General features: G+C 41.0%; 1 protein-coding gene across 3 annotated transcripts in view; it reads right to left on the reverse strand.

Moving 5' to 3' along the window:
- Positions 1-13845: 13845 nt before the first annotated feature.
- SNAP25 (synaptosome associated protein 25) overlaps positions 13846-23455 on the reverse strand; it is a 66009-nt gene continuing 56399 nt past the window's right edge. For all 3 annotated transcript variants that reach the window (XM_030489851.1, XM_030489850.1, XM_030489852.1), the window contains exons 6-8: positions 21684-21809; positions 19392-19536; positions 13846-15170 (exon numbers count right to left, since the gene is read on the reverse strand). In XM_030489851.1, coding sequence (XP_030345711.1) covers positions 15102-15170; positions 19392-19536; positions 21684-21809 — 340 coding nt within the window. In that variant the 3' untranslated portion in view covers positions 13846-15101. The remainder of the gene's footprint in view (positions 15171-19391; positions 19537-21683; positions 21810-23455) is intronic.

Genomic DNA, 23455 nt, shown 5'->3' on the forward strand with positions numbered 1-23455 from the left:
CTGGAGTACTCCTCTACTGCAGTGTTAAATAATCAGATATAATGATTTAACTTGGCAGGTACAAAATTTAACTCTTGACATTTCTGGCTTAAAGCAGTGGAAATAGGCAGAAAAGGCATAACTGCACTTCCTACAAGAACTTTTATGAGCTTGGCTTCTTCCTGCAGTTATAAACTCTTGGAGTCCCATTTTCATTTTAGAATAAACCAATAAAATCCATGTGCACTGGTTGCAGTAAACAGAGAAACTTGAAAATATGAATCTGACAGTTTCCAAGCAGGTGAAAAACTGCAACTATAAAAACAATCTTTTGTCTACCTTATTATAAAGCAGGGAGGAGGCACTGGAGGGAGTTTAAAAGTTTTACATGACTAATACTGGTTTTTGAAATGGGGGTTAGATTAGTGTATGTGCTAGGGAGCTCGTGTGGGGAGCCATGATAAGTTTTGTCCCAGAGGTACAAAAGGAGCAGATTTGCTTTCCCCGCTGATGTTCACAGTGAGACATACTTTCCCATAGCACATTTGGTCATGGCTATTAGCTCTGTAGCTGTTGTGGGGGGGGTAATTTTTCTCCACCCCTAGCCCTTGCGCTTTCCAACTTTGCCATGTCCATTCCAGCTTGAGGAATTGGACAAGTCACCTTTCTTCTTCCCTGAGGGCAGTGAGCACAGTTCTTACTGGAAGCTGTAGGAAGCCAAGGGAACAGCCTGTTCTCCTCCACTGTAGTGTTATATAAACAATGGGCTCCTGAGACCTCTGCCATCTCTGCAGTGAGATGACTGACATGCAGCCAAAACAATAACCGGGAGGTATGGGGGTAGAAGAGGACCCTGCTGTTTTGGAAGGGATGGCAAATGCCATTGTTATCCTGATGCTGTCAGACAAGATCTGTGGTTTTGTTAGGGTCTCGTCAAATAATAGATACACACTAATTTGGCAGTAAACAAAGTAGATTCTCTCATAGTGTTTCACTTTTTCTTCTGGACATGAGGAGATTAAAAACAGAAGAAGGGAGAAGGAAATCAGCCAGATCTCAGTAGTTGTCCATTGTCAATCTTTGTTGCTTTTCCACACTATCTGTGTGGCAAAGATAGAAAGCAAAACACAGGATGGGTATTTAAATCTGCTCTGGTTTGGGGTGTGGGTTTTTTTGGGTTTTTTTTTATTTTGGGGGAGAAGTTGCTGGTTGTAGAAGGCATAAATGGGTCATGTAGCTGCTGCATCTTAAAAATAAAATCATTGGCAGGCTTCCCTGCCTGCAATGTAGTGTGCTGAATTTCAATGAAAATCACCCAAATGTACAGAGCTCATAGGCAGCTCAGAGTGCTGCAATATAAAATGCTGCAGCATACATTTCTAGGCAACTTCCGTGCCATTTGATTTGCTTGTTCATAAATCTTTTCTCAATCAAAGTAGTATTATTTTTGTTTTCAGGCGAATAGCTACATTCTGAACCGAGCAGCATTAATAATGCTCTCAATTTCCTCTTCCATACCCATACAGGGGATGGCTGTTTCTTTGAAAATATTAAATAGATTCTTCTGAAAGCAGTCAATCTAATGGGCAAAAAGCAAATCCAGGAGGAATGGAAAAAATAGTTTGTCACAATTTATTTTAACAGACAGATGTGAAGACTTCGTGTTGCTCAGACTGTTGAGCATTGTCTTGTCCCTTTGTTTTTTCAGGGATTTTTTTGGTAGTGCTGTGTATGTGCCAAAACTACCCTAGATGTGAGATAGTGATATAGGGTTATCAGAATATTGATAATGCCTCCTGGCTGGTTAATAAACTCCTGGCTGGTTAACAACTGCCATGTTGGAATTGTTCTCCATGCTACTTAGCCATTACCATGCTATATGTTTCTATCACAGTACTGTGCCAGGTAATGTGTATAAACATGCTGCAAAGTGTGGGTGATCATCAGCTGGGCTGGGATGAAATCTCTAGAGCCTCTCTTGAATTTTCCATTGTTATCTCCTATTAGCACAAAGTGCAGACTGAACAAACCAAGCACTAAGTCTTCATTTCTATGTTCTTCCCACCAGCCTCAGATTTTTTTGGCTGTTCTTCATCCACAAACTGATCTTATCTGAACAACATTAGTACTAAATTAGCATTAGTACTAACTTGTATAATGTGAAGGAATAGAAGAATGATGTGTGGCAGTTGAGTATCGGTCTGTGTATCTCATCTAGTAGCTGGATCTAAGTCCTGAAAGAGCAGGAAGTGTTCTGATTGTGGTGTGATCTGTAAGTGAATTTCCTAGTGGAAGGTGTGCATCCTTTTCACAGGGAGGAGTGTCCCTTCAGAAGTGCTAGAACCATTTCAGGACATTCCCCTAAAGTCCTGCCACTTACGTCTGACAAACACACAGCAAGTTCTCACTTTCCCTGCTGCTGGATAGTGCAGCAGCATCACAGAAGATGAAGATGGGTGTCTGTCTTTTCTCCTTTGACAACACATCATGCATGAGTGATATTAATGTGTTTTCAGTTCTGTGTCTCAGCCTAAACCCAGGCAGTGGCAGACCTAAAGTATAAGCTTTAGAGGATATAGTGGCTGTGGTTTGGCTAGATCATTTATGAGGTTGCTCAGGAATGGAAATCATGATAGTGGTCAGCAACTGGGGAGCTCTCTCTGACTGCTTCATCTACCAAAACCGTCAGTGAAAGGAAGAGCTCTTCTCTGAATGCTTAAATCACATGATTTTACATTCACTGGATGTACAGAGTATCCAGCTGCCTTTGCCATTGTATCTAGTCACTGCAGACGAAGTATTGATGGTACATTTTTACACCAGTTAGCACTTGCTCTTGTGAAGTTTGCTTGTAGTAAGAAATGTCTGATACCACTGGATTGTAAGGTCATATTCTCCAGATATAAGCATTTTCATGTGTAATATCTGAAGGCGATGTTGTCCACATATCAATCTAAATTAGTCTCATTTATGTTTGTTTTGAAAACACTAGGTGTCCTGTCTTTCCTTCTTCCCCTATATTTATTCTTGCTGTCTGATGAATGTCTCTGTGCTAGTTGTCTAATTGGCAGTTGCCTTCATTTAAGTTGATAGAAGACCTAAGTCTGAAGGGAAGCATGTTATCAAAATGCATGGACTAATCTTATTAGGTGGAAGCATCTTTGTTTAAATGGAAAATGATTAGACCATATCTTCAGTATCTCTTCAAGAGCAGCTATAGCTGACTGCTGTTCCTGGAGGCTCATGTGTTATTTACTGAGTCATGTAACTGTGAACAGAGAGGCAAAGGAAAATGGTTTCCCCTAATTCTAAGTGGTGAACTCTGTCTTGCTTCCCCTGCTGAAAATGCTGTATTGTGTGTTTTCAAATATCATTGGAATAAGCAATAATACTGTGCATGTTGAGAAATATGAGATACTAAATTTCCACACACCCCTCCTTTTTTCTTATCCTCCCCCTAACTGAATTCACTCTGTTTTATTCCTGGCTGTGCCTGCAGCTCAAGTCATGTGGTAGTACATCTGCTTTACACCAATAGGACCATTTTACATAATTCATTATGCGCTACCACGATGTCAGCTGCTAATCTGGGCTAATCCAGCACTTTTCTGAAGAGCTGCATTACCAAATCTTGCTTCAGCATTTTCAGCTCAGATCTGGAATGACTACCGGCCCACTAGACAGCATGTGGTGCGCAGAGGAGGTCAAGCCAGGGCACTCACAGCCACTAGTCTCCATCCATCCCTGACTGCAGCCCTCCAGGGCAAGGCTGCAGCAGAAAGCCATCAGGTGCGCTGCTGGACTTGCTCCTCATCCTTCTGCCTGCAGAGGCTACAGTGACACAAGTAGATGTGGGGCCTGGCAGAGCCAGGCACAAAGAGCTGATGTGCCAAGACAGGCAGAGCCCCTAGTCTGCATCAGGGACCTCTAAAACAAATCCTGATGAGCGCATCTTGGGGGGATCGTAGACTGTGGTGCACCATGTGTCCTTGCATCCCTGCATGGCCAAATCCAATGCCTGCCCAGAGATCCTGTTTGTTTCTCTGTGCCGAGCAGAGGGTCACAGTAATTTCTGAAAATTACTGGAAGAATATAGTTTGGGGATGTGTGAAGGTTGCGGGGATTTTTGTTTGCTTTTTGTTTTGGAGGTTTCTTTGTACCTGTGCTGTCAGGGGATGCCTCCTGGCATCTGGGGAGAAGGAACTATCCTAAATGGCAATGAACACCTCAACATATGCTTCTCACATGGAACCAGCAAGAGCTAAGAGCTCAGGCTGTACTCCCACAGAGATTGTTGAATTCCAGGCTGCTGCTGCAGAGCCCCTTCTTTCACTGTTATGGGTTTTAGCACCTCTTTCTTGAAAATGACAGAGTTGAACCTGTTCTCATTCTGAAGTTACCTTTAAATCCTTATTCTAATTAAATTTTTCTACCTATGTATATGGCCCTACTCTCCTGGTGTAGGCTCTGTATATATTGGCCCTGCCTGAAAATTAAAATGGAGCTTATTACTTTTAATTTTTCTTCTTTTGTCAAATACAGATATTTAGGTCTGATTTTTGTCCTGAGACTGCTCTGATGGAGATGATGGTACAATCCTGCGCCTCTAGAGTCAAGAGAGCATAGCCTGGCATAAAGCTGTGCCACGGATATGGAAAAGGCTGCCCAAGGAGGTTGTGAATGCCCCATCCTTGGCAATGTTCAAGGCTGGGCTGGACTGGGCTTGGAGCAACCTGCTCTAGTGGAAGGTGTCCCTGCCCAGGGCAGGGGGTTGGAACTAGATGATCTTAAGGTTTTTTCCAACCCAAACCATTCTATGATTGTATTATCTGATTCTATGTGCAGAAGCAACCACTACCCTACATCTCCCTACAGTCAGGAGCAACTCCAGGTTAATTTGGTGCATTTTCGAGTAGCATTTGGCCCAGAGCTATAGGGATCTCCTGAAGGTGTCCCCTGCCCAGGCACCAGTCCCTTGGAGCAAAACTAGATGGAACATCCCTAAGTGTTGCTGTTAGCTCTCCTTATATCCATATGGTTGTGATATGCTGTAGCATGTGGGGGTCAACATCAGAAACCCAATCACAGCTGAAGATTATGTGCTCTGTTTAACACTTACTACCACTTGTACAGCCACGCTGATTTTAGTGGGGCTGCTTGAAACAGGGAGAAATGTTCTCTTCTCATCTGAAGCATTTGTTCCAAAAACCAGCAACAACAAACAACCCAAACCTCAAGCTGTGGGAGCATGACTTCATCTTCTCAGTTCCCTCCATGCTGTGCTGGGCAGAAGAGCAGCTGAGGCATTTGCAGATGCAAAAATACACTTCTGGGACTTCTCCCTGCGGGAAACCATTGCTTCACAGAGGAATGATTTAAACAGCTGTAGTTTGTCTTGACAGTGTATTTTCTTTAGTCTGAGCTGCAAAATAACCTTTTTGCCAAAGTTACTCTCAGCTATGAAATCAGGTGCTGCAGGATATGCCTTTGCAGGTGTTGGGTGTTTCTTGAGACAGAGATGATTAAAAAATGGAGGGCCACTTTGGAAAAATTTGTTCTTTTGCTGCCAAAAATCAAAAAATTTGAATAGAAAAGAAAAACAAAAATCTAGTTCACATAGAAACCAAGGTAAAAGTTACAGAATCAAAAAACCAAACCCAGAACAGTATCTGATCCAGAAATGCTGCCTTTTTGTTCTATAGAAGTTGCTGTCCAGGTCTTTTGTGCACTTTCTGGTATTAAAGTTTTATTGGGGTTTTGGTTTTGCCTTTTTTTTTTGTGTGTATGTTTAGTTTTTGCTTAGTTTTGGGGGTTTTTTATATTCGTCACACCACCACCACTTTCCCACTCCCCCTTCCCCTCGTTTGCAGACATAATCTTCCTTTTAGTACTTCCTATTACTTATGACTGCACCAACAGTGCGTTATATCCCCTGTCAGCACTGAAATCCAGATCAGACAAAGCAAAAAGAACCAGTGGTGGCAGTTGTTAAGTTTTGCAATCACTAGACTTTGTTTTAGGCTTGTCTAAACAAAGTGTTGGATTTTGTTTGGGTTTTGTGTGTGGGTTTTGTTTTGTTTAATAGAGCAATGAAAATTCTTTCTGAGAAGGAACTTCTTAAAAAAGAATGCTCAAAAGACTTAATTTCTTTCGTGTATAAACAGATTTAATGTGGCTGGTCATTTAAGTAAGTAGAAAGAGATGTTATAGAAAGTATCACCCATGGTGGGGGTGAATATCTGTGAGGATATTCTGTAAGATATGGACCAAACCCAAAGGCTATACCAGACCTGAGAGGTTTTGGGTTTTTGTGTTACCTCTTAAGTGTTCTATTCAGGCTGAAGTTCTGCCAGCCCTCCCCAGTGAAAAGATGGACGGGGCTTGCTTAGAGCTGTCCCTTCCTCACCTTGCTTTCTGCTTTTTGTTTCCCTTGACTCAATTATTAACATTTCCTATGTTTGCGTGACTCGCAGGCAGCAAGTCAGTGTCCTTGTGTATCATGCGAGCATTTACTTGTACATTTCCATCATATTTGATTCTTGTAAATTCCATGATATGTTGATTTGGGGTGCTTTGCGTATCACTAACTTCATAAAAAGCTGATTGTACCACAGTTTTGTACAACATATGAAGTGGATTCTTAATTGTAGAGAGTTTTCACAAGACAATGAGAGTTGTTCAGAGTTTTTTTGTTTGAGGAGATGCATCTGTCAAAGTGCTGGTATGGACCTGCACCTTCTTTGTTTGTCAGGTTAATTTTACTGTTACCTGTGTCACTTTATTGGCTGAAGACGCATGTCCCTGTTAGTTTCCCTTTAAGTAAAATCAGATTGAGAAATCCAATTTCAGACTTAGTATTGAAATCAGTTGTTTTGCCATGCTGGCTCAGGATTGAATATTTGACTAGCAGTTGCTGTCAGAAGACTCGGGAAATAAAGGAGAACAAATGTTCTGCTTAGGGCTCTCTCACGAATTCATAAACCCCATAAAATCTCTAGTCCTGTCACCCTCATCTTGCACTTTCTCTACATTCAAAGGATTTTCCATATTTCAAAGGATTTGCAGAAATAATGTTGGAATTATGTTACAGCATTTCCTACCTCTCGTGTTATTCAGAGCTTTGGGAGTTTGTCTTAGGCAAGACCTATCAAACTGAGCATTTCCAGGCAGCGCTGTATGGGGGCTGGCAAGAGGTAAAGTGTACCTTATAGATCCCTGTGGTGTCTGAAACCCACTCATCATTTCTCATGTTCTTCTTAGTATTTTGTTGGACTGGAACTCTAAATGACTAATAACATGCTTGGTTGTTTTGGACAGTTAAATAACAGGTGAAAATCAAAGCTGGTACACAGCATATGTCTGTTACTCCTTTAATAATGCTCTCAAGTCTCAGTAGCCTTTATCACTTTTAAAACTCTGCAGAAACCTGCTGTATGTTTTGGACCATCAATTGCAGGTGGATTTTGATTAGCGTAGGATGACTTGCAGCATTGCAGGGTCTCTAGATAGTCATGAAAAACCAGAACTGTGTTCACAGTGACTTCAGCACTGTCAACACATTTGCTAGCCAGACTCAGCTAAGATGAACCTTTATCAGTAGAGTTGATTGAAAGAAGACAGCCCTATGCCACTTCAGTTTCTCCCTCCAGCATATGGGTATTGGCTTTTGAGCAAACTGCCTTTTGTATAACTCCACTTTGCCTGCCTTGTCAGCTTAGGCTGTAAGCTTGTTGGTGCAGCGATGGGCTGTGTGTGCCTCTACCAAAGGGATGCTGACCTCAGTAGGATCTTCGAGGTGCTGCTGTGACACAAGTGCTGTTGGTGGAGCAGATTTGATGGGCAGGGAGAACATCTGGCTGGCACCTAATGAACCTAACTCAGACCTTTTGCTGCAATAAACTGCTACTGACTTCAGTTGAACTAAAGATTCAGTTCAGTACTGACTTCAGTTGAACTGAAGAACTAAGGTTCTTTAGTTCTCCTGACTGGCTTTGAACAGAAGTATTTTAAAGGGAGTTATAACCAAATATTTTTAATAAATTACCAAGATACTTAGGTGGAGTTTTCTCCCTCCCCCAGATTGCTTTTCTTGGTTTAACTTTTACTGTTAAGCATAATCAGAATTATTATAATTTCATAATGCAGCAATATGCAGTCAATAGGTTTCCAACTCAGTATCAGTTGAGCCCTTAACTTTACACAAGTATTTGCTCGCTCAATTAACTGCTCATGTTTACAATGGGCTCTAGTATCAAGTCCCTACTGCCTCTTTGCTTTCTGTGTCTTTAAATGAGGTCACTGCGGAGCACAGCACTGTTCTGGGGCTGTGGCTGGAGTTCCCACTGTGTCCTCACATCCACCACAGCAGTTCTGCTTCACAGCGTGTGTTTTATTGTGTCCATTTTCAGCTTTGATTTCTGGTCCTCTGCACCCTCCTCTGGCCTCAGTCCTTTGCCCTCCTCCAGCTGTCTCACCGGTGCTTCTGGTGTGTGTTTAGGGGTTTAAAATCTAATTATACTTTAGTTTGAAGGCAAACAGGCTTTTTCTCTTCTTCACTTCAAGACCCAGGAAGAGTCAGTGAATATGGGTTGACTTCTGAGGGTAAGGCTTTAAGGATCGCCCAAAGAAGCAGCAGTTCATTAATTTTTATGTTTCTGGTTAGTTTCCTCTTATATCCTAATTTAGTCCAAGAAACAGAAATGTGCAGTGGGCACTGAAAATATGGTTTAAGATAAAGGCTTAAGGCTGAATGTCAGAATTATAGCTGTTCTCTCTTAAAAATTAACTTTTCCACATGTCTTTTCATGGAGTTTATAAACTGACTCTAGAGTCACCTGGCCTTTTAGGGGTCCTACAGAGCATCAAAAGTAGTTCATAAAATACTGTCATCAGCTGGATTTATTATTGTTGATATAGTAAAGTCTGGGAGTACTGTACAGTAAAGTCATAATAGGTAAGGTTTCTTAAAAGCTACTTTGCTCTTGTTTGCATACTGTTGGGTTTGGTGCCCAACAATACTCTTTGTGCAGTGGGATTTATGCATATTCGTGTTTTGGAGGTCTAACCAACCCCCACCAATATGGAAAAGAGCCATTTTGTTCCTTTTAATGAACTTTTGATCAGAATTTAGATGGAAAAACTACTGTGCTGTAAGTGGAACTTACAGCTGCCTGTATTTAAGCTAACACTTAGTAAATTAACTTAGAACTGCCTATATTGAAGTTTACTAAACCATTTCCGATGTAGTATTTAATTTTAATTTTCTTATGCCAACTAGAGCTGTTCTGAATTTTGGATTAAATAACCCAGCACTGGATAGTTATCCTAGGTGGAGTGAGTGAAATCTCGTTCCTCTAACTGCTTTTTAAAAGCAGAAGTTTTAAAAATTCAGTAAAAAAACCAAGCCAAACAAAACCCCTCCAAATCAAAAGCAAAATCTTGGTAGTTTTAATGAATGAAATTTGGGGAAGAAGGGAAGGAGAGATGTTTTGCCTCTGTTAGAAAAGATTCTCCAGCTGTCTCATGGAGGGGCACAAGCATGGTGCCTTCTGGGACTGCCAGGGCTGAGCAAGGCTTTCTTGCAGGCGCCCCTCTGGGTGATGCTGGGATAGTGCTCTGCTGTGGAGTGGAAAGCAGGAGGATGTTTGTTCCTTTGTTTCTTCTCCTGCTGAAGTGGTGGAGGAAAAACCCTGACCGAAAGCCTAAGGATTTAAAAACGTGCAGGGATGTGAAATGAGAAATGAGGAGCTGAAAGCAGGCTCATTCAGCACAAGGAAAACGGGAAGGGAACAAGCAATTGGGTAGGTGTTCAGAGATGCGGGAGGGAGTGAGGAGAGCTGGGAGAAGCCAGAGGATAAGGGGGCAGAGGTGCAGAGTAGGAGCAGTGTGGAGGGAGCTGTGGTCAGGTAGGTGGAGAGAAAAGACAATTCAAATATGGGACTCTCCCATGAAAGACCCCTCTCAGCACTGTTTTAACCAAGGCAGTAACTGAGCCCAAATATCCTAGTTGCTACTTTTCACTTTGAGCGAGCATCTGTGAAGCCTACCAGGCAAATGAGCACCCCCTCCATCTGCTACCCACTGCTTGACCAAACTGTTTACCCTGTAATGTGCAGTTTTTGCATGGGCAGCAGCGATCTCGGAATAGATCCCGAATGTGTGGGAATCAGCGCGGTCCTACATAATGATTTATTTTGATTTCTCTCACCGCCATCTTGTGTGGGTTTTGGGGTTTTGATTATCTTCTTTTTTGGAGGGGGGTGGTAATTACAAAATAACATTCAAAACTAAACACACTAAAATTCATTGGTATTCTACAACACAAAAATAACCTCTCTGAATACGTGTACAGAGAGGATCCAGTGCTATTTGGCAAGTGCTTTGCAAAATAAATCAGCTAGAACCTGCCCCCCTTCACCCCATCGAACCAGCCCAACGCCCTAATGTCTCATCAGGGCTTATCTCCCATGTCTGCATTTCTTGTAGCTATTTGCAGATTGAAAAATACTCGATGTTCTACTAACTTCCAAACAAACATTCCTCATCTTTTTCTAGAAAGGCAACAAAATGGCTCAGAAGACAGCAGTCACATCCTACACATCTACGCCCACAGGCACACACAGCAGCAGTGCATATACTTAAGCTGTCTCTATCACACGTAATTTTACTTATTACTAAGTACTCCTCTCTTCCCCCTTCAATGCCTTGAAAATAAAAGATTTGTATGTGCATATGTACATGCAGGAGAAGAAAGAGGGAGGTAAAAAAGTGTGGGAATAGGTTTGGCTGCCTCTAGATCCCTCAAATAAAAGTATTGAGCAATCTCTCCAGATTCAGGTCCAAATCCAAAGGCTGTGGAGGTTACCACTTACTAGTGAGACAGAGTATTTTGGAGAATAATAGTAATCTATAGTTCTAGATCTTAAGTGTATCTGTAATAAGTGTGTCACATGGCACAAGCATCTCTCTCTACAGTTTGCACTCCAAACTCTGGCGTATTTAGGCATAAGGAAGAAGTTCTTCCCTGTGAGGGTGGCGAGACACTGGTTGGCACAGGTTGCCCAGAGAAGCTGTGGCTGCCCCATCCCTGTCAGTGTTCAAGGGCAAGTTGGACGGGGCTTGGAGCAACCTGGGCTAGTGGAAGGTGTCGCTGCCTGTGGCAAGGGGTTGGAACTGGATGATCTTTAAGGTCGCTTCCAACCCAAACCATTCTGTGATTCTATTGTATTTAAGCCATGTAAGCTAATAAAAATTACGTTTCTTAAAAAAACCCAAACACCTCATCACCATGTTTTAGTTATCATTTTCTGTTATATACAGTAATACCATCAAATCTTCAAGGAATTTTAGTCATTTATTTTTCACTCTGTACCTTTACCTCAAGTCCATCTGCTTTTCATAAGATGTGCCCTATCAAGCTACAAGGTGCTGCATATGATCCATAGTTTCGTTTCTTGCGTTTGTGTCAGTATGGAAAGCTATAACACTCTTTTGAGTTTAGAAGCTGTGTGTTTATGCTGAGGTTGGGAATCATTAACATCCCAAAAGTTTTAAGGTTTCTTTGAGATAAGCCACCTTAATTTTTATTTAGCTTTTGCAGTTTTCTCCCTTAGTTTCTCACTGCTGGAATCAGGTCAGATATTTAATGAAGGTCATTTTTATTTGCGTGAGATATTGCATTACTTATGAAATTTGTTCTGTTGAGGAATAACATTGAAATATACTTCTTTGGGATTACTTTGATATTTCCATTTCCAGCCTAGACTAGAAAAGCAAAAGAACACATGATATGAAAGAAGTCATTAATTGTGGATTTGTAGAGCTCAACAAAAGCTTTCTTTTAGTTGGACTTCATTATTTAAGCAAAATTTGAAGTAGTCTGGATGGGTTGTTCATTCAACTGTGGCGCTTGAGAATATGAAAAACCTTTTCCCTATGACCACCTCAAACCAACACCAATGTGAGGATCTTGCCATCTTAAAAACCTGGTGAAATTGCATTGACAGTCTAGAAATAAGTGATATTTCATGAAGCTTTGTCTCTGAGCACCCTCTTTTCTTTTCTTTTTTTTCTTTTCTCTCAAATCTGGATTTCCAGATGGCACTGGTACAGAGACAAAAGAAATTACTGATTAGAAAATATAACGTGATCAAAGGGAAACTTCTTTTTCAGAAGGAAAAAAAGGCTTTGCTTTCAGAAAAATCCAGAGTGTTTTTTTGTTTCCATGATCAATGTGACCATGTTATCCACTGGGAGTTGTAATTCCAGCTCCTTTCCTGCTTCCCTCTCCCTCTAGTGAGCATTGCCCCTCAAGCAGGTAACTGTGCACTGTGCGTGTTTGGCCTCAGGGAAAATACAGTGTGTCATGGGAAACAGGGGCTGACCTGAGAGGGGATGGGGGGGGAAGAGAAATGCCACATTTGGGGCAATGTTCTGTTCAAAATGTCTTATTTCTTTTTCCTATTGAGTCAGCTGCTACACCAGGGATTTGGTGTGAGCAACCCTTACAATCAGAAGTGGATTGTTCTAATAACAAACTGCGTGAGATCGATCCTTTCTTTGAATTATTTCAAGAATAATGAATCCTACGAAAATCAATTTCCAAAACTATCAGAGAAATGCAATGTATTAAACTTATTTACTTGAGTCATTCTCAGCCAGCTCCTAAGAGACCCTGATGCAGTGGGGGAGGATACAAAGGCAAATATAATGAAACATTTCAAGATTTCTATCCTTTAAAATTTTCATTTGGCAGAAAGTTCCAATACTTTGGGTTTTGATCTTTGTTCCAGATAAAAACTATAAGTCAAAACATAGTGATTTCCTTCACAGCAACAGCTTATGTTTTTGATAGCTTTAATGGCTTTTGTAAGTATAATCTTCTTCAGATAGGGTACATTTTTGTCAAGCAGATGAGAATAACACCTCCATCAATATCTTCATTACTTTTTTACATATTTCTTGCCCTTCTCAAATATCCTTGTATTTGTATGTTCCCATACTGACATGTTTTCCAGTACAATTATTGCTTCTTCAATGTCAAATGGCTTTGACATTGCCAAATGATAGTGCTGTCACAAATACTACAATCCCTGAACGAACAGGATTGGAAATGGTCAGCAGATTAAAAATGTTTGCTTCAAGTTTACTCTTTGGTTTAAAGGAGTGGGGGGAAACATTTGCATAAATGAATTTTTAATAGATACTAAAAATAAAAAGCTGCTAAAGAAAATACAGCTTGTCTGCATTATCATGCGATTTTAATTATGCAAGCATTTATGTTCTTTGTGTATTTTGACTTGGGGCCATGTGAGACACATGAGTGAACTGTCACTCATGCACAGTTAATTATAATTTGTCCATATAGGAGGAAAAAAAACCCTGGGAAAATATGATAACACTTTTCAGTGGCAGTAAACACTAGTTGTTGTTAGTCATTTGAGGAAATTATTCTTAGCAGACTATACAAACTCTGGAGATCAAAGTGTTCCCTAAAAAGAGGTGTATTAGCACATGCCTAGATCCACTATAGGAACAGATTTTATTGACTATGGAAATGTATTTTTCTGTACTGTAACATTTATTTCATTTTTTCTTTCCCTTGAACAAGAGAGTATATTTTGGTTCAGTGTTTGGCAATCCAAGCCAGGTTATTTAAAATAGCATTCACTTGGAATGCACCGAGTGTAAAATGCTATTTTTAGAGTAGTTACTTTTATACAGCATTGCAAACACAAAGCTCTAGTTTCCCACATAATACAGACCCAGTTTGTAAAGTGTCTTTAGACTTTGCACTTCTTTTCCCAGGTACGTGGCAAATAACTAGTTGTCACTGACACGGAAGGCAACAAATGGATAAAGGAAGCATGGATTCTGAGATCTATAATTTTTAATAATTTTTAAACTAACTACAAAATGTCAATCACTTCACAAACTGACAGGAGACAGAAGGAATTTCATATTACATGCTGTAAATGATATTTATCTCACAGTTTATCTAGAGTTCATTCATTTAGGTTTTTTTTTTCATTAGTTTTTCATTGTCAGCTACTAAACATCTCAGCGATTTGGTGTGCATAGCTCTAGGTAAGCAACAGAGAACTGTACCGATAACAAACCACATGGGGATAGCGACTAGTAAGAGAGAGCCTTATAAAAATTACATTTCTTTGCACCATTTCATATGGTAGTCGTTTCCTCCAAAAGATAGTCTTCAAAAGCAGCAGACAAACCCAATATATTACACTTATTTCTTTTTGTCTTTGACATATTTTCAGCCAAGCTTTTATTTTGCTGGCAATGGCTAAATGGTGAGTGCCAAATCCCTCTTTATTTTTATAATTAAAAAAAATGATAATGATTAATAACTATATATATATCAACAAGAAAAAAGTGGCACAACTGCAAACTTGCTGGTATAACATATTCCCAAAAGAGTCCGAATACTGAGCATGCTTTTGTTGTCATCGTTGGTGTGCTACTGCCATGGGAAAATTCTTGTTTAAGTAGGAGTCTAAAAGTCTATTTATTCCTCATGCATAAATGCATAAATCACATCACTTTTTAGTGCAATGCTTGTTATAGTAATATAATTCCACATTGTCTAATCATGAAATCATAACAACAGATAATGGCAATGAAGAACTGAAGACAGCAGTTTTTAAGTGCTTAAACATCATGATACCCAAAGACAGGAGCATGGCAGTAGCTCTGTGGAATGTCACAGTTTTACAAGAACAATACTGTATATTTAAAGGTTAACAGCACGTTTAGCATTCCAACAGTGTTGTCATTCAGCAAACATCATTTAAAAAAATATATGAGGAGAGGGGGGGAAAAAAGGAAAGGAATCTGAAACAGAAACAAGGAAAGGAAAAATCCCAGAAAACATCATAGTGAGCTATAGCCATCAAATCAGCACTATGTACAACCTTTGGAAAGAAAGATATCTAGAAAAAAATAATTACAAGTATCATTTTTGGAAAGCTGACAAACTACACAGGACAACATTTACAATGGGGCTGATATGTGCATGTGTGCAAACCTAGTAGATAAATACCATGATAAAAGCATGAAGGTACTGCCTTTTGGACAGCGTTAAAAGGAAACGCACTTCACTGCATTTAACCACTGCCCAGCATCTTTGTTGCACGCTGGTTGGCTTCATCAATCCTGGTTTTGTTGGAATCAGCCTAGGGAAACACAAAGGAAAGGAACAGATGAATACAGGGCAGAAAAAGAACATTTGCAAAGCTTTGTGGACACTTCTCTAGTTTTGGCTAGGTCAGGGAAAAAAGCAACTTGAAAATACTAGAGAGCTGGTTTTTATAGCGGTATTAAGGACCCAAAAGGAAATTACAGATTTACTGGGTTTGTGACACTTCAGGTAGCCTTTGAGTAGAGCTTTTATGTTTGTATTCAGCTTCACAGAGCTCTTGTGAATGCTGTCCCAGATCTGTAGCTGGTGCTATTGATAGCGCTAGCGGGATTGATGGTAATGGATGACAGGATGAGAACTGATCATGTGGATTTCACTGGTGAAAAGCTTCAGTGCTTTCTAAGATTTAGTGCACCTGGGCTCTGTTCTAATTTAGATCACCAGGCATGCAGCCAAAGCTAAAGTTTTGGTCAGTGTAGAGAACCACTGGAGCAAGGAAGCTAGATCATCTGATATAGCGAGTGCTGGCAAAGACAAATTTCTTTAAAAATGCATCAGCCTGCATCTTGTTGCTATGTGAAAGGCAGGGATGAGGTAGGAATGATGCCGTAATTCCTTTCTCTCACCAAAGTTCACCAGTGTAGTTGCAAGACAGAGCAAGTTCTCTCACTGGGCAGCAGCATAAACAGGAATTAAGGAAATGCAGGGATTCTACCATTTTTTTGAAGCAATCAAACTGGAATTTAGTCCAGCGTGGGCTGAACTGTTAACTTCACTGTTTTCCATGGAGTAAGACTTGCTATGATTATAAAACCATAGAATCACAGATGGTTAGGGTTGGAAAGGACCTTAAGATCATCTAGTTCCAACCTCTCTGCCATGGGCAGGAAAATGCTGTTAATAAAACACCACCACTTTGGAGCTTCAGGAGTTCTCTTTGAGTGGGAAGACACTTTAACCATGGTTTTCTGTAGCTCTGCAGGAGTTAGTTTTGGAGACTAAAGACTCTGTCTTAGCTGACAAAAACTGGCAAAGTTCCATCCAGGCCCATGTTGCCATATCAACTTAAGCTAGCAGAGGGACTAGATACAAAATGTTTTCAATTTTTTTAAATCAGACCTCTGGGAAAGGTGAGAATTGTGTTACTGCTTTAGAAGTATGAACTCAAATAGCAAACTCTGTTCTGTGATTTGATGGCTGTGTTTTGTTAGCTTTGATTGTTCTCACATCTCTGCGGTATATACAAACTGTACAGATTTATTTTAAATCTCCAATTTGCAAAGGCAGGATGGTGAAGCAACTGTCTCACATACATTTAAAAGTTCTTTTTACATGGTTATACTGATGTGCAATAAATCATTCTTAAATATCTTGGGCTTTTCTCCATAATTGTTTTGGCAAATGCTATGTAGATGTGTATTTTTAGTACAGTAGCATGTGCCAGATCCTCAAAAACCATAAATCAGCATAACTACTCATTATAAGCCATATTTTAGCCATGAGCTTGACCTTGTCTACCACAGTAGAGTTTGGTTTGCTTTTGCCCAAAGGCTACCTAAAATGTAAGTTAATGGTTTTGGAAGCAGTTACGTTTGTCAGGAATATTCATTAAATATTTATGAAATGTAATGTTCCTAAATAGGAATACTAAAGTCTAACTCTGGTGTGTGATGATGCATGAAAGTCAGTAGGAGTCTTTGTGCAGACCTTCCCACCTAGGTCAAGATAGAATGCTTTGAGCCCTTCCTACTTTCCTCCCAACCTCCTATTTATGGCTCATTTTAGGGCCAGGGTCTTCTGGTGATGATGTCTGGGCCATTTGATCATCATTTGAGGTTTTGTCTCTTTCTGTCTGATATGAGGGAAAGATAAAGTCTTTTATTCATTGCTACCCTGATTACTGTGGATAGATCAGATTACATCTCTGCATTATGAGATTACCCTGCTCTGGATGCATGCATCCAGTCTAACATAAATGCTTTAGGAGCATTTGGGTTAGCTTTGTGATGCACCCCAGCTTTTGCAAAGTGTGCCAGGCAAGGGTCTTTCCAATGGACATAATTGATCAAAAGCCCAGTGCTTCAGCAGGAAAAGGACTTCAGCAATACTGTATGCCCACAACAGTAGGGATGATGGTCTGCTGGCATATTTCGTTGCAAAATGGATGTGTATGCATTTGTGGTTTCAGTATTATCCAGCTAACTGCTATTTCTGTCTTTTACAGAGGCTTTCCCTGATATATTGTGCTTCTTTTTCTAGTATCTCATTACAGTCCTTACTCTGAGAAATTTGGCAGATTTTCCCAAAGACTGCCTTGGTTTCGTGCTGCTTTCATGACGACTCCCCTGCGTACAGTGCAAGTCCATCTTTCACTGTTCCTTAGCCAAGGGCTCTGCCTGACAAGACCTGCCCGTGAGGATGGATTTAATGAATCACATTAGCTTGCGGTGTAGTTTTTCTATTGCTGTATGAAATGCTTAACTCTGTAAGAAGACTGCATAGATGTGGAAGGCCAGCCCTGCAGTTGGCCAACTGCCCTCAGCATGCACTGCCCAGAGGTTGGGCCGATGTGCTTCATGTGCACGAGGAGCCTGGTTAATGTTTCCAAATCCAGATATCTGCAAGCTTGGATTGATGGGAAAACAGTGACTTCTTGGGCTTGCTGTAGTTTGTGATAGTATCCTGCAGGCACGGATAGGATGCAGCTGATTTCCAAACCAAACCATTCTATGATGTCCATCCACAGGGCATGTCTCCTTCCACTATGTTATATCATGAGTAGGGTACCTGGTAACATGCAATAGTGCATGTCCTCATACTTGCTTTGAGAAAATAACATTATGTTCTAGACTTCTTATTTAAAGGTAGTTATGATGTAGCTGTATATTCTTCCAGCCCCTTCTCGTAGTGTAGGTAGATGCACTGCTTTCTAGTGCTTTTCATATGAATGACAGCAGTAAATCCTTCCTTTCCATGCTCCTATTTTTCCCAGGAATATGAAATGCTGCAGAATGGCACCTCAGTAATACTGTGCTTTTTTTAATACAGTCAAACTAACAGATGCAGCTTTACAAAACAAAACTTTTGACCTATGCAAAGCCATGCACTCTACTGTGTTATGCGACTCTCTGTCAGAGATGAACTTTCCACGTTTAAGACAATGTATACTTCACCCAGTTCTCTCTGGAATCAATTTCCAACAAGGAAAGCTATCTGAGTGAGTTTCTCAGTGCTGCAGTTTCTTTTTCACTAGGATTGATGTAGTTAATTAACATGAAAATCGGGCATGGGCATCCTGCTTGTGTGAGAAGGCTTGCACGTGTAAGAAGGCTCAAGACTACAAGCTCTACCACTTAAGGTCAGAATTAACTCTAAGCAGCACATCTAAGTCCTTGGGTTAGATCCTCAGGTTGTCTAAATCTCAGTGGTGTATTGATTTTATACCAGATGAAGATCTAGCCTCTTATGTCGTTTCAGCCTGGCTGTGCCTGTGCCTGGAGCTCTGCCAGTAGGAATGCAGATGGCTTGCAGATCTTGGGATCTGAGGATGGCAGTGAGTTCCCAGATGGGTTTGGAGGGTGCTGGTATCTGCTTCAGATATCTGCAATGCAGGTCTGGCACTGGAATGGTGCTCTATGCTTTTTTAGATGGTGATTTTGAGAGATATACATAGATATAGATAGGTATACACATACCAAGAGAGCTGGTAGGTAGATCTCTGTACTAATGTGGTTATAAGCAGGCAGCATGGCAAGACTGGCTGCACTGTCACCATATGGCAAAGCCTTGCTTAATAATTCCCCATCCTCTTTTCGGGACTGGTCCTCCAAGCAGGTCATCCGGTTGTTCTATGCTCATGGAGTTTCCGAGGGAAGGGAAAGTCCAGGAAGGCTTAAACCTTGCCAGAAGGTGCCAGGGCATTCAGACCCAAGCCTTATGCTTCTGGATAGCTGAGGGCACTTTTCCTTTCCCAAAGCTGAAAGAGCCTTGATTTGTCCTAAGGGATCCCCTTGCCACCTGTTGTCTGGCAAACCCAACAGTATGGATTTCACCTGACCTGCACTGGATATTACTGAAGCCCCATGGCAGTGACCTCTGCTTTGGCCCAAGGAATTGGAGGGAGAAGAGCTCTGGCAGCTATTTCTCTCCCTTTTCCTTCTCTGAGCTGAAGAGAAACTGCAGCGTGCACAGCCTGTGCTTGCAGAAGGGAAAACACAGCCCCGTTTGGTGTCCTGTTAGAAATGTCAGCTCTTACCTTCTCCATGATCCTGTCAATCTGGCGGTTCTGTGTGTCGATCTCATTGCCCATGTCCAGGGCCATGTGACGTAAGTTACCAATGATGCCGCTGACCTGCTCGAGGTTCTCATCCATTTCATTTTCCCGGGCATCATTTGTTACCCTGGGAGAAAAGAAACAGTTATTTGAAGCAGAGACAGAGGAGGATCCCCCTGAAGCTCTGATTCACCCGAAACCTCCCCTGTGTCCTCCTTCACTTGTCACCTGAGGAGCACCCTGCTGCGCTCAGCTTTGAAGAAAAGAGATTAATAAGTAGTTAGCCTAAAAACATTACATGCTTATTTTTTGGATGTTGGGATTAATTGTCTGGGTTCATCACTGCTCCATTTGTATCGCTTGTGGCTGCTGCTCCTAGAAGTGTTGCTGTCGGAGCTTGCCTGTACCGCATACTACACCTCTCTGCAGACAGGTTTTGGGATGGTCCTTCTCGAACAAAGAATGACAGGGTGCTCCATTTGGACCTGTGTGTAGTTAGAGTATGTGGGAAATGCTGGAGGGTGGTGGAATTGAAGCTATATCAGCTCCCCTCCTTGAATTATGCATTGCTAATGGATACTGTCCAGTCCTTGTGCACTTGGGGTCACTCAAATATCACGGAAGGGCTGCTCCGGCTTTGAAAATCCTAACCTAACATCCTATTTAATTCAATGTATTTCTGATAAATAATAGTAGCAGCTTCTCTCAGATTTACTGGCTTTAGTAAAGATCCTTTGTTTCTTATTCTTAGCACTGTCTTTTTCAGTTGCTTGGTTTTTAGGAGAAAAAGTTTGTGCTTGAGCCAAGCCCAATTCAGCTCTCCAGCGTGACGAGAGGCACGCAGTGACTGACACTGGGACAAGCAAAGTCCATGGATGCCACTCAAAATCACTACTTTAAGCCTCTTGTGCAATTTCTGTTTATAGAAGTGTCAAAAGCACACTGCAGGCTATTTGCAGAGCGACTATGGTGTAGCCTAACTTCCTTCACTGCTATTCTGTTATCATGTCCCAGCCTTCGTTTTGGTGGGGCTGCCATCCAGAAATAATAGAAAAAAGTGAATGGCAGACCCAGCAAACTTAAATGGCAACTCCATCCCACGCTCCAGATTGTGTGACAGCATTGTTTCTATCACACTGATTTCCCTTTATCACAGCAGCCAAAAAAATAAGTGGATAATAGTTTTTGGAAAGATAATTACTTATTAATCCAGTGTCCTTAATCTTCAGAGATCAAAGCTCTGCCTACTGGTATGCCTTTATCCATTCAGCTGATAGCATTGTCATCTAAATACATGCTCTATAAGCACTGTAATCAGTATGTACTTATTGCTGCATCCCTATGGACTGCTGGAAGTTTGCAGTTTGGTTGCCATTAGTGTAGCTGTGTGTTTTAAACTGGCTTTCATTTGAGTGCACAGGGGTTGCCGCTAAAGCATCAATCTTTCTCCATGGTTATGGCTTTACAGCAGCTGAGGAATGGGGCATCATTCCCCATTCAGTGAGGTTTTCTGGATAGTTACAAGCAGGGAAGTGGTGTACCTCTAGTTAAAAGTGTGCTTCAAGTTCTGCACTTGGCTTGGTGCTCTGGCAGGGAGCCTGAGGCTTTTGTCTTTTTGAAAAGGAAGGAACGGGTGCTGGATGCTTTGGTGTGTCTTCTGACAAGGATGGATAACGAGCAGTACATATCTTGAGACATAATAACAATAAACTAGTATTTATCTGACACTTCATTTCTGAGGCATTTGACAACTGTCATAAATGAGACCCATAATAAGCCTCATAGGAAAAGTGCATTGTTTGTGCCAGGGAGCTGGAGTGCAAAGGGCAGTGCTGACTGGCTGTGACAGTCTGCAACCTCACATTGCTGCTGTGAAGTCAATAAATAGATATTATTTCTATTTCATTATTGCCGAAACTGGGCAGTATCAAGGGGGAATGTTTAGGGCATGTTTTCAGCCATCTTCTGGTTCTCAGGGCTAAGACCCTTACTTCCAGGATTTCCACCAATGTAACCATCCTTTGCACTACCCTAGACAAGCACCCACAGGGCCAGGGGAAGTCACTGGACACAATAAGCCTGTAGTACCTGTCTTAATTGCTGTCAACCTAAATCTGAGCACCCACCACTCCATGGCAAGCACTGGCTCCATTGCTGTACCCAGCACTGCTGAAGGAGTTAATGAGCACCACAGAACTCACGACCATATGGGAGAAATCTAAATATATCAGTGACAAGGAGAAGAGAGAGAAAACAGTGGATAAAAAGGCTCACCTGCGGATAAAGCCACCACTGATGGCCATCTGCTCCCGTTCATCTACGACACGTGCAGGCTGGCTGGCTACAACACCATCCTGATTATTGCCCCAGGCTTTTTTGTAAGCATCACTTGATTTAAGCCTATGCGAAAAAGACTATGAGTAACAAAGCATCAAGTGGACAAGGACAAACGCAAAACTCTTTACTTCTCCAAGCTAAAAGCTGAATCAAGCAAATGAGTTTTCAGATAGAGGGTCGCTGATTGTATACCGATATATCATAATCCTGAATAAAAGGAGGGGTTTGGTTTTTGTTTCTTTTTACTGCCACAACAACTGTGTTGGTCAGAGGTTTTTGTTTCCAATAGGGTGAATTGCAATTGTCAAGTCTACAACACTGCACACAAGTTTTTGGATGTTGACTTAGTTTCCAGAAAGAAGGAAGAAAAAAAGAAGGAAAAAAAAAAAGGAAAAAGAAATACAGATAAGTAGAAAACATTGTTTCATTTCAGTGACACATACATTTTGACATCAAACACAGAGAACGTACTGGCAGACACACATAAAAACAGAACTGCCAAGTATAGTGTGTACATCACATCACAGCAACACACCCTCTTAGATAGAAACGGATTTGGCTAGATTTTATCGTTTTACCATGCAGAAGATTGGGCTTTTGTTGATATTGTTCAACATATATGTGGCATAATAGGCATTTAAAGCCACTAACCTTTCCCAAGGCAATTTGGGGATGGTTTTATCGTAAAATTCATAAGGTTAGTTAGATTTTTCAAATAATATATCGGTACTTGAAAATAGTAATCATACATCGACAGTTGATGTACAAACCTTTGTCCACAGAGACAAAAAGTAAAATAGGCAGAAGTGAAATGAGTGCAGGAGAAAATAAAAGATACGAGCAATCTAGCATCAGAAAGGGAAATCTTTCTACATTTTTCTTCATGCACCAGCTACAGGCATGAATAAGAAGTGAAGCATTCTCACTAAGCACAGTTGCCTCAATAGTTCATCATACTCTTAATGCATCAGCAGTAACAGCCTTCACAATAAGCAAGACACAGGCAAAAATGGATCATCACTTCCTTCAGGAGCTTTAAACCATAGGACTTTAAAATAGCCTAGTAACTTGTAATATTTGTGCTTATGACAGTTACTTTAACTTTCAGAGCCATTTTTGACTGAGCTGCCGTGGATAGAAAATTAAAATCCAGGCATACCTTTAGTGGCAGAGTAGCATGTGCAGCACATGTAGGGTTGCTGTCACTGGGATTGTCAGATGAGATTAAGCACTTTGACAGGAGAGTGTGAGGTTTTGGGGTCTGTAGGTATAAGTTCTTGATTTTATCACGGAAATTAAGCAGTTTCCAGCAAAGCTGTTGGGAACTGCAAATCTCCGCAATTTCCCTGTTCTTCAGCCAGCTCCCATCATTCATATAAACAGCCCTGTGGCTTGGATTTTGGGGGAGAAACTGAATGTGCTTCTGGAGAATTTGGGAAAGGACACAACAAATCCATCTCTGCTGTTATGTTCTCTCCATGCCCCCTGAAGCAGCTCAGTTTTTATTGAGCATGAAGATGCATTGCATGCTCCAATACAGAATTAAAATGTAGATGAAAAGAGGATCTTTCCTATTCAGCTGTTTTGTTGCTTATTTCCTATTAAAGTTTGTGAAGACTTAAAAAGATGATGGTTGGCTTGTTTGTTCTTAGTTCTCTGAAAGTGTACATCAGATTTGGGGTTTCTAAAAATGAATGAAAGTAATTCTC

This window comes from Strigops habroptila, chromosome 6, assembly GCF_004027225.2.
Source record: "Strigops habroptila isolate Jane chromosome 6, bStrHab1.2.pri, whole genome shotgun sequence".
NCBI classification, from domain to species: domain Eukaryota; kingdom Metazoa; phylum Chordata; class Aves; order Psittaciformes; family Psittacidae; genus Strigops; species Strigops habroptila.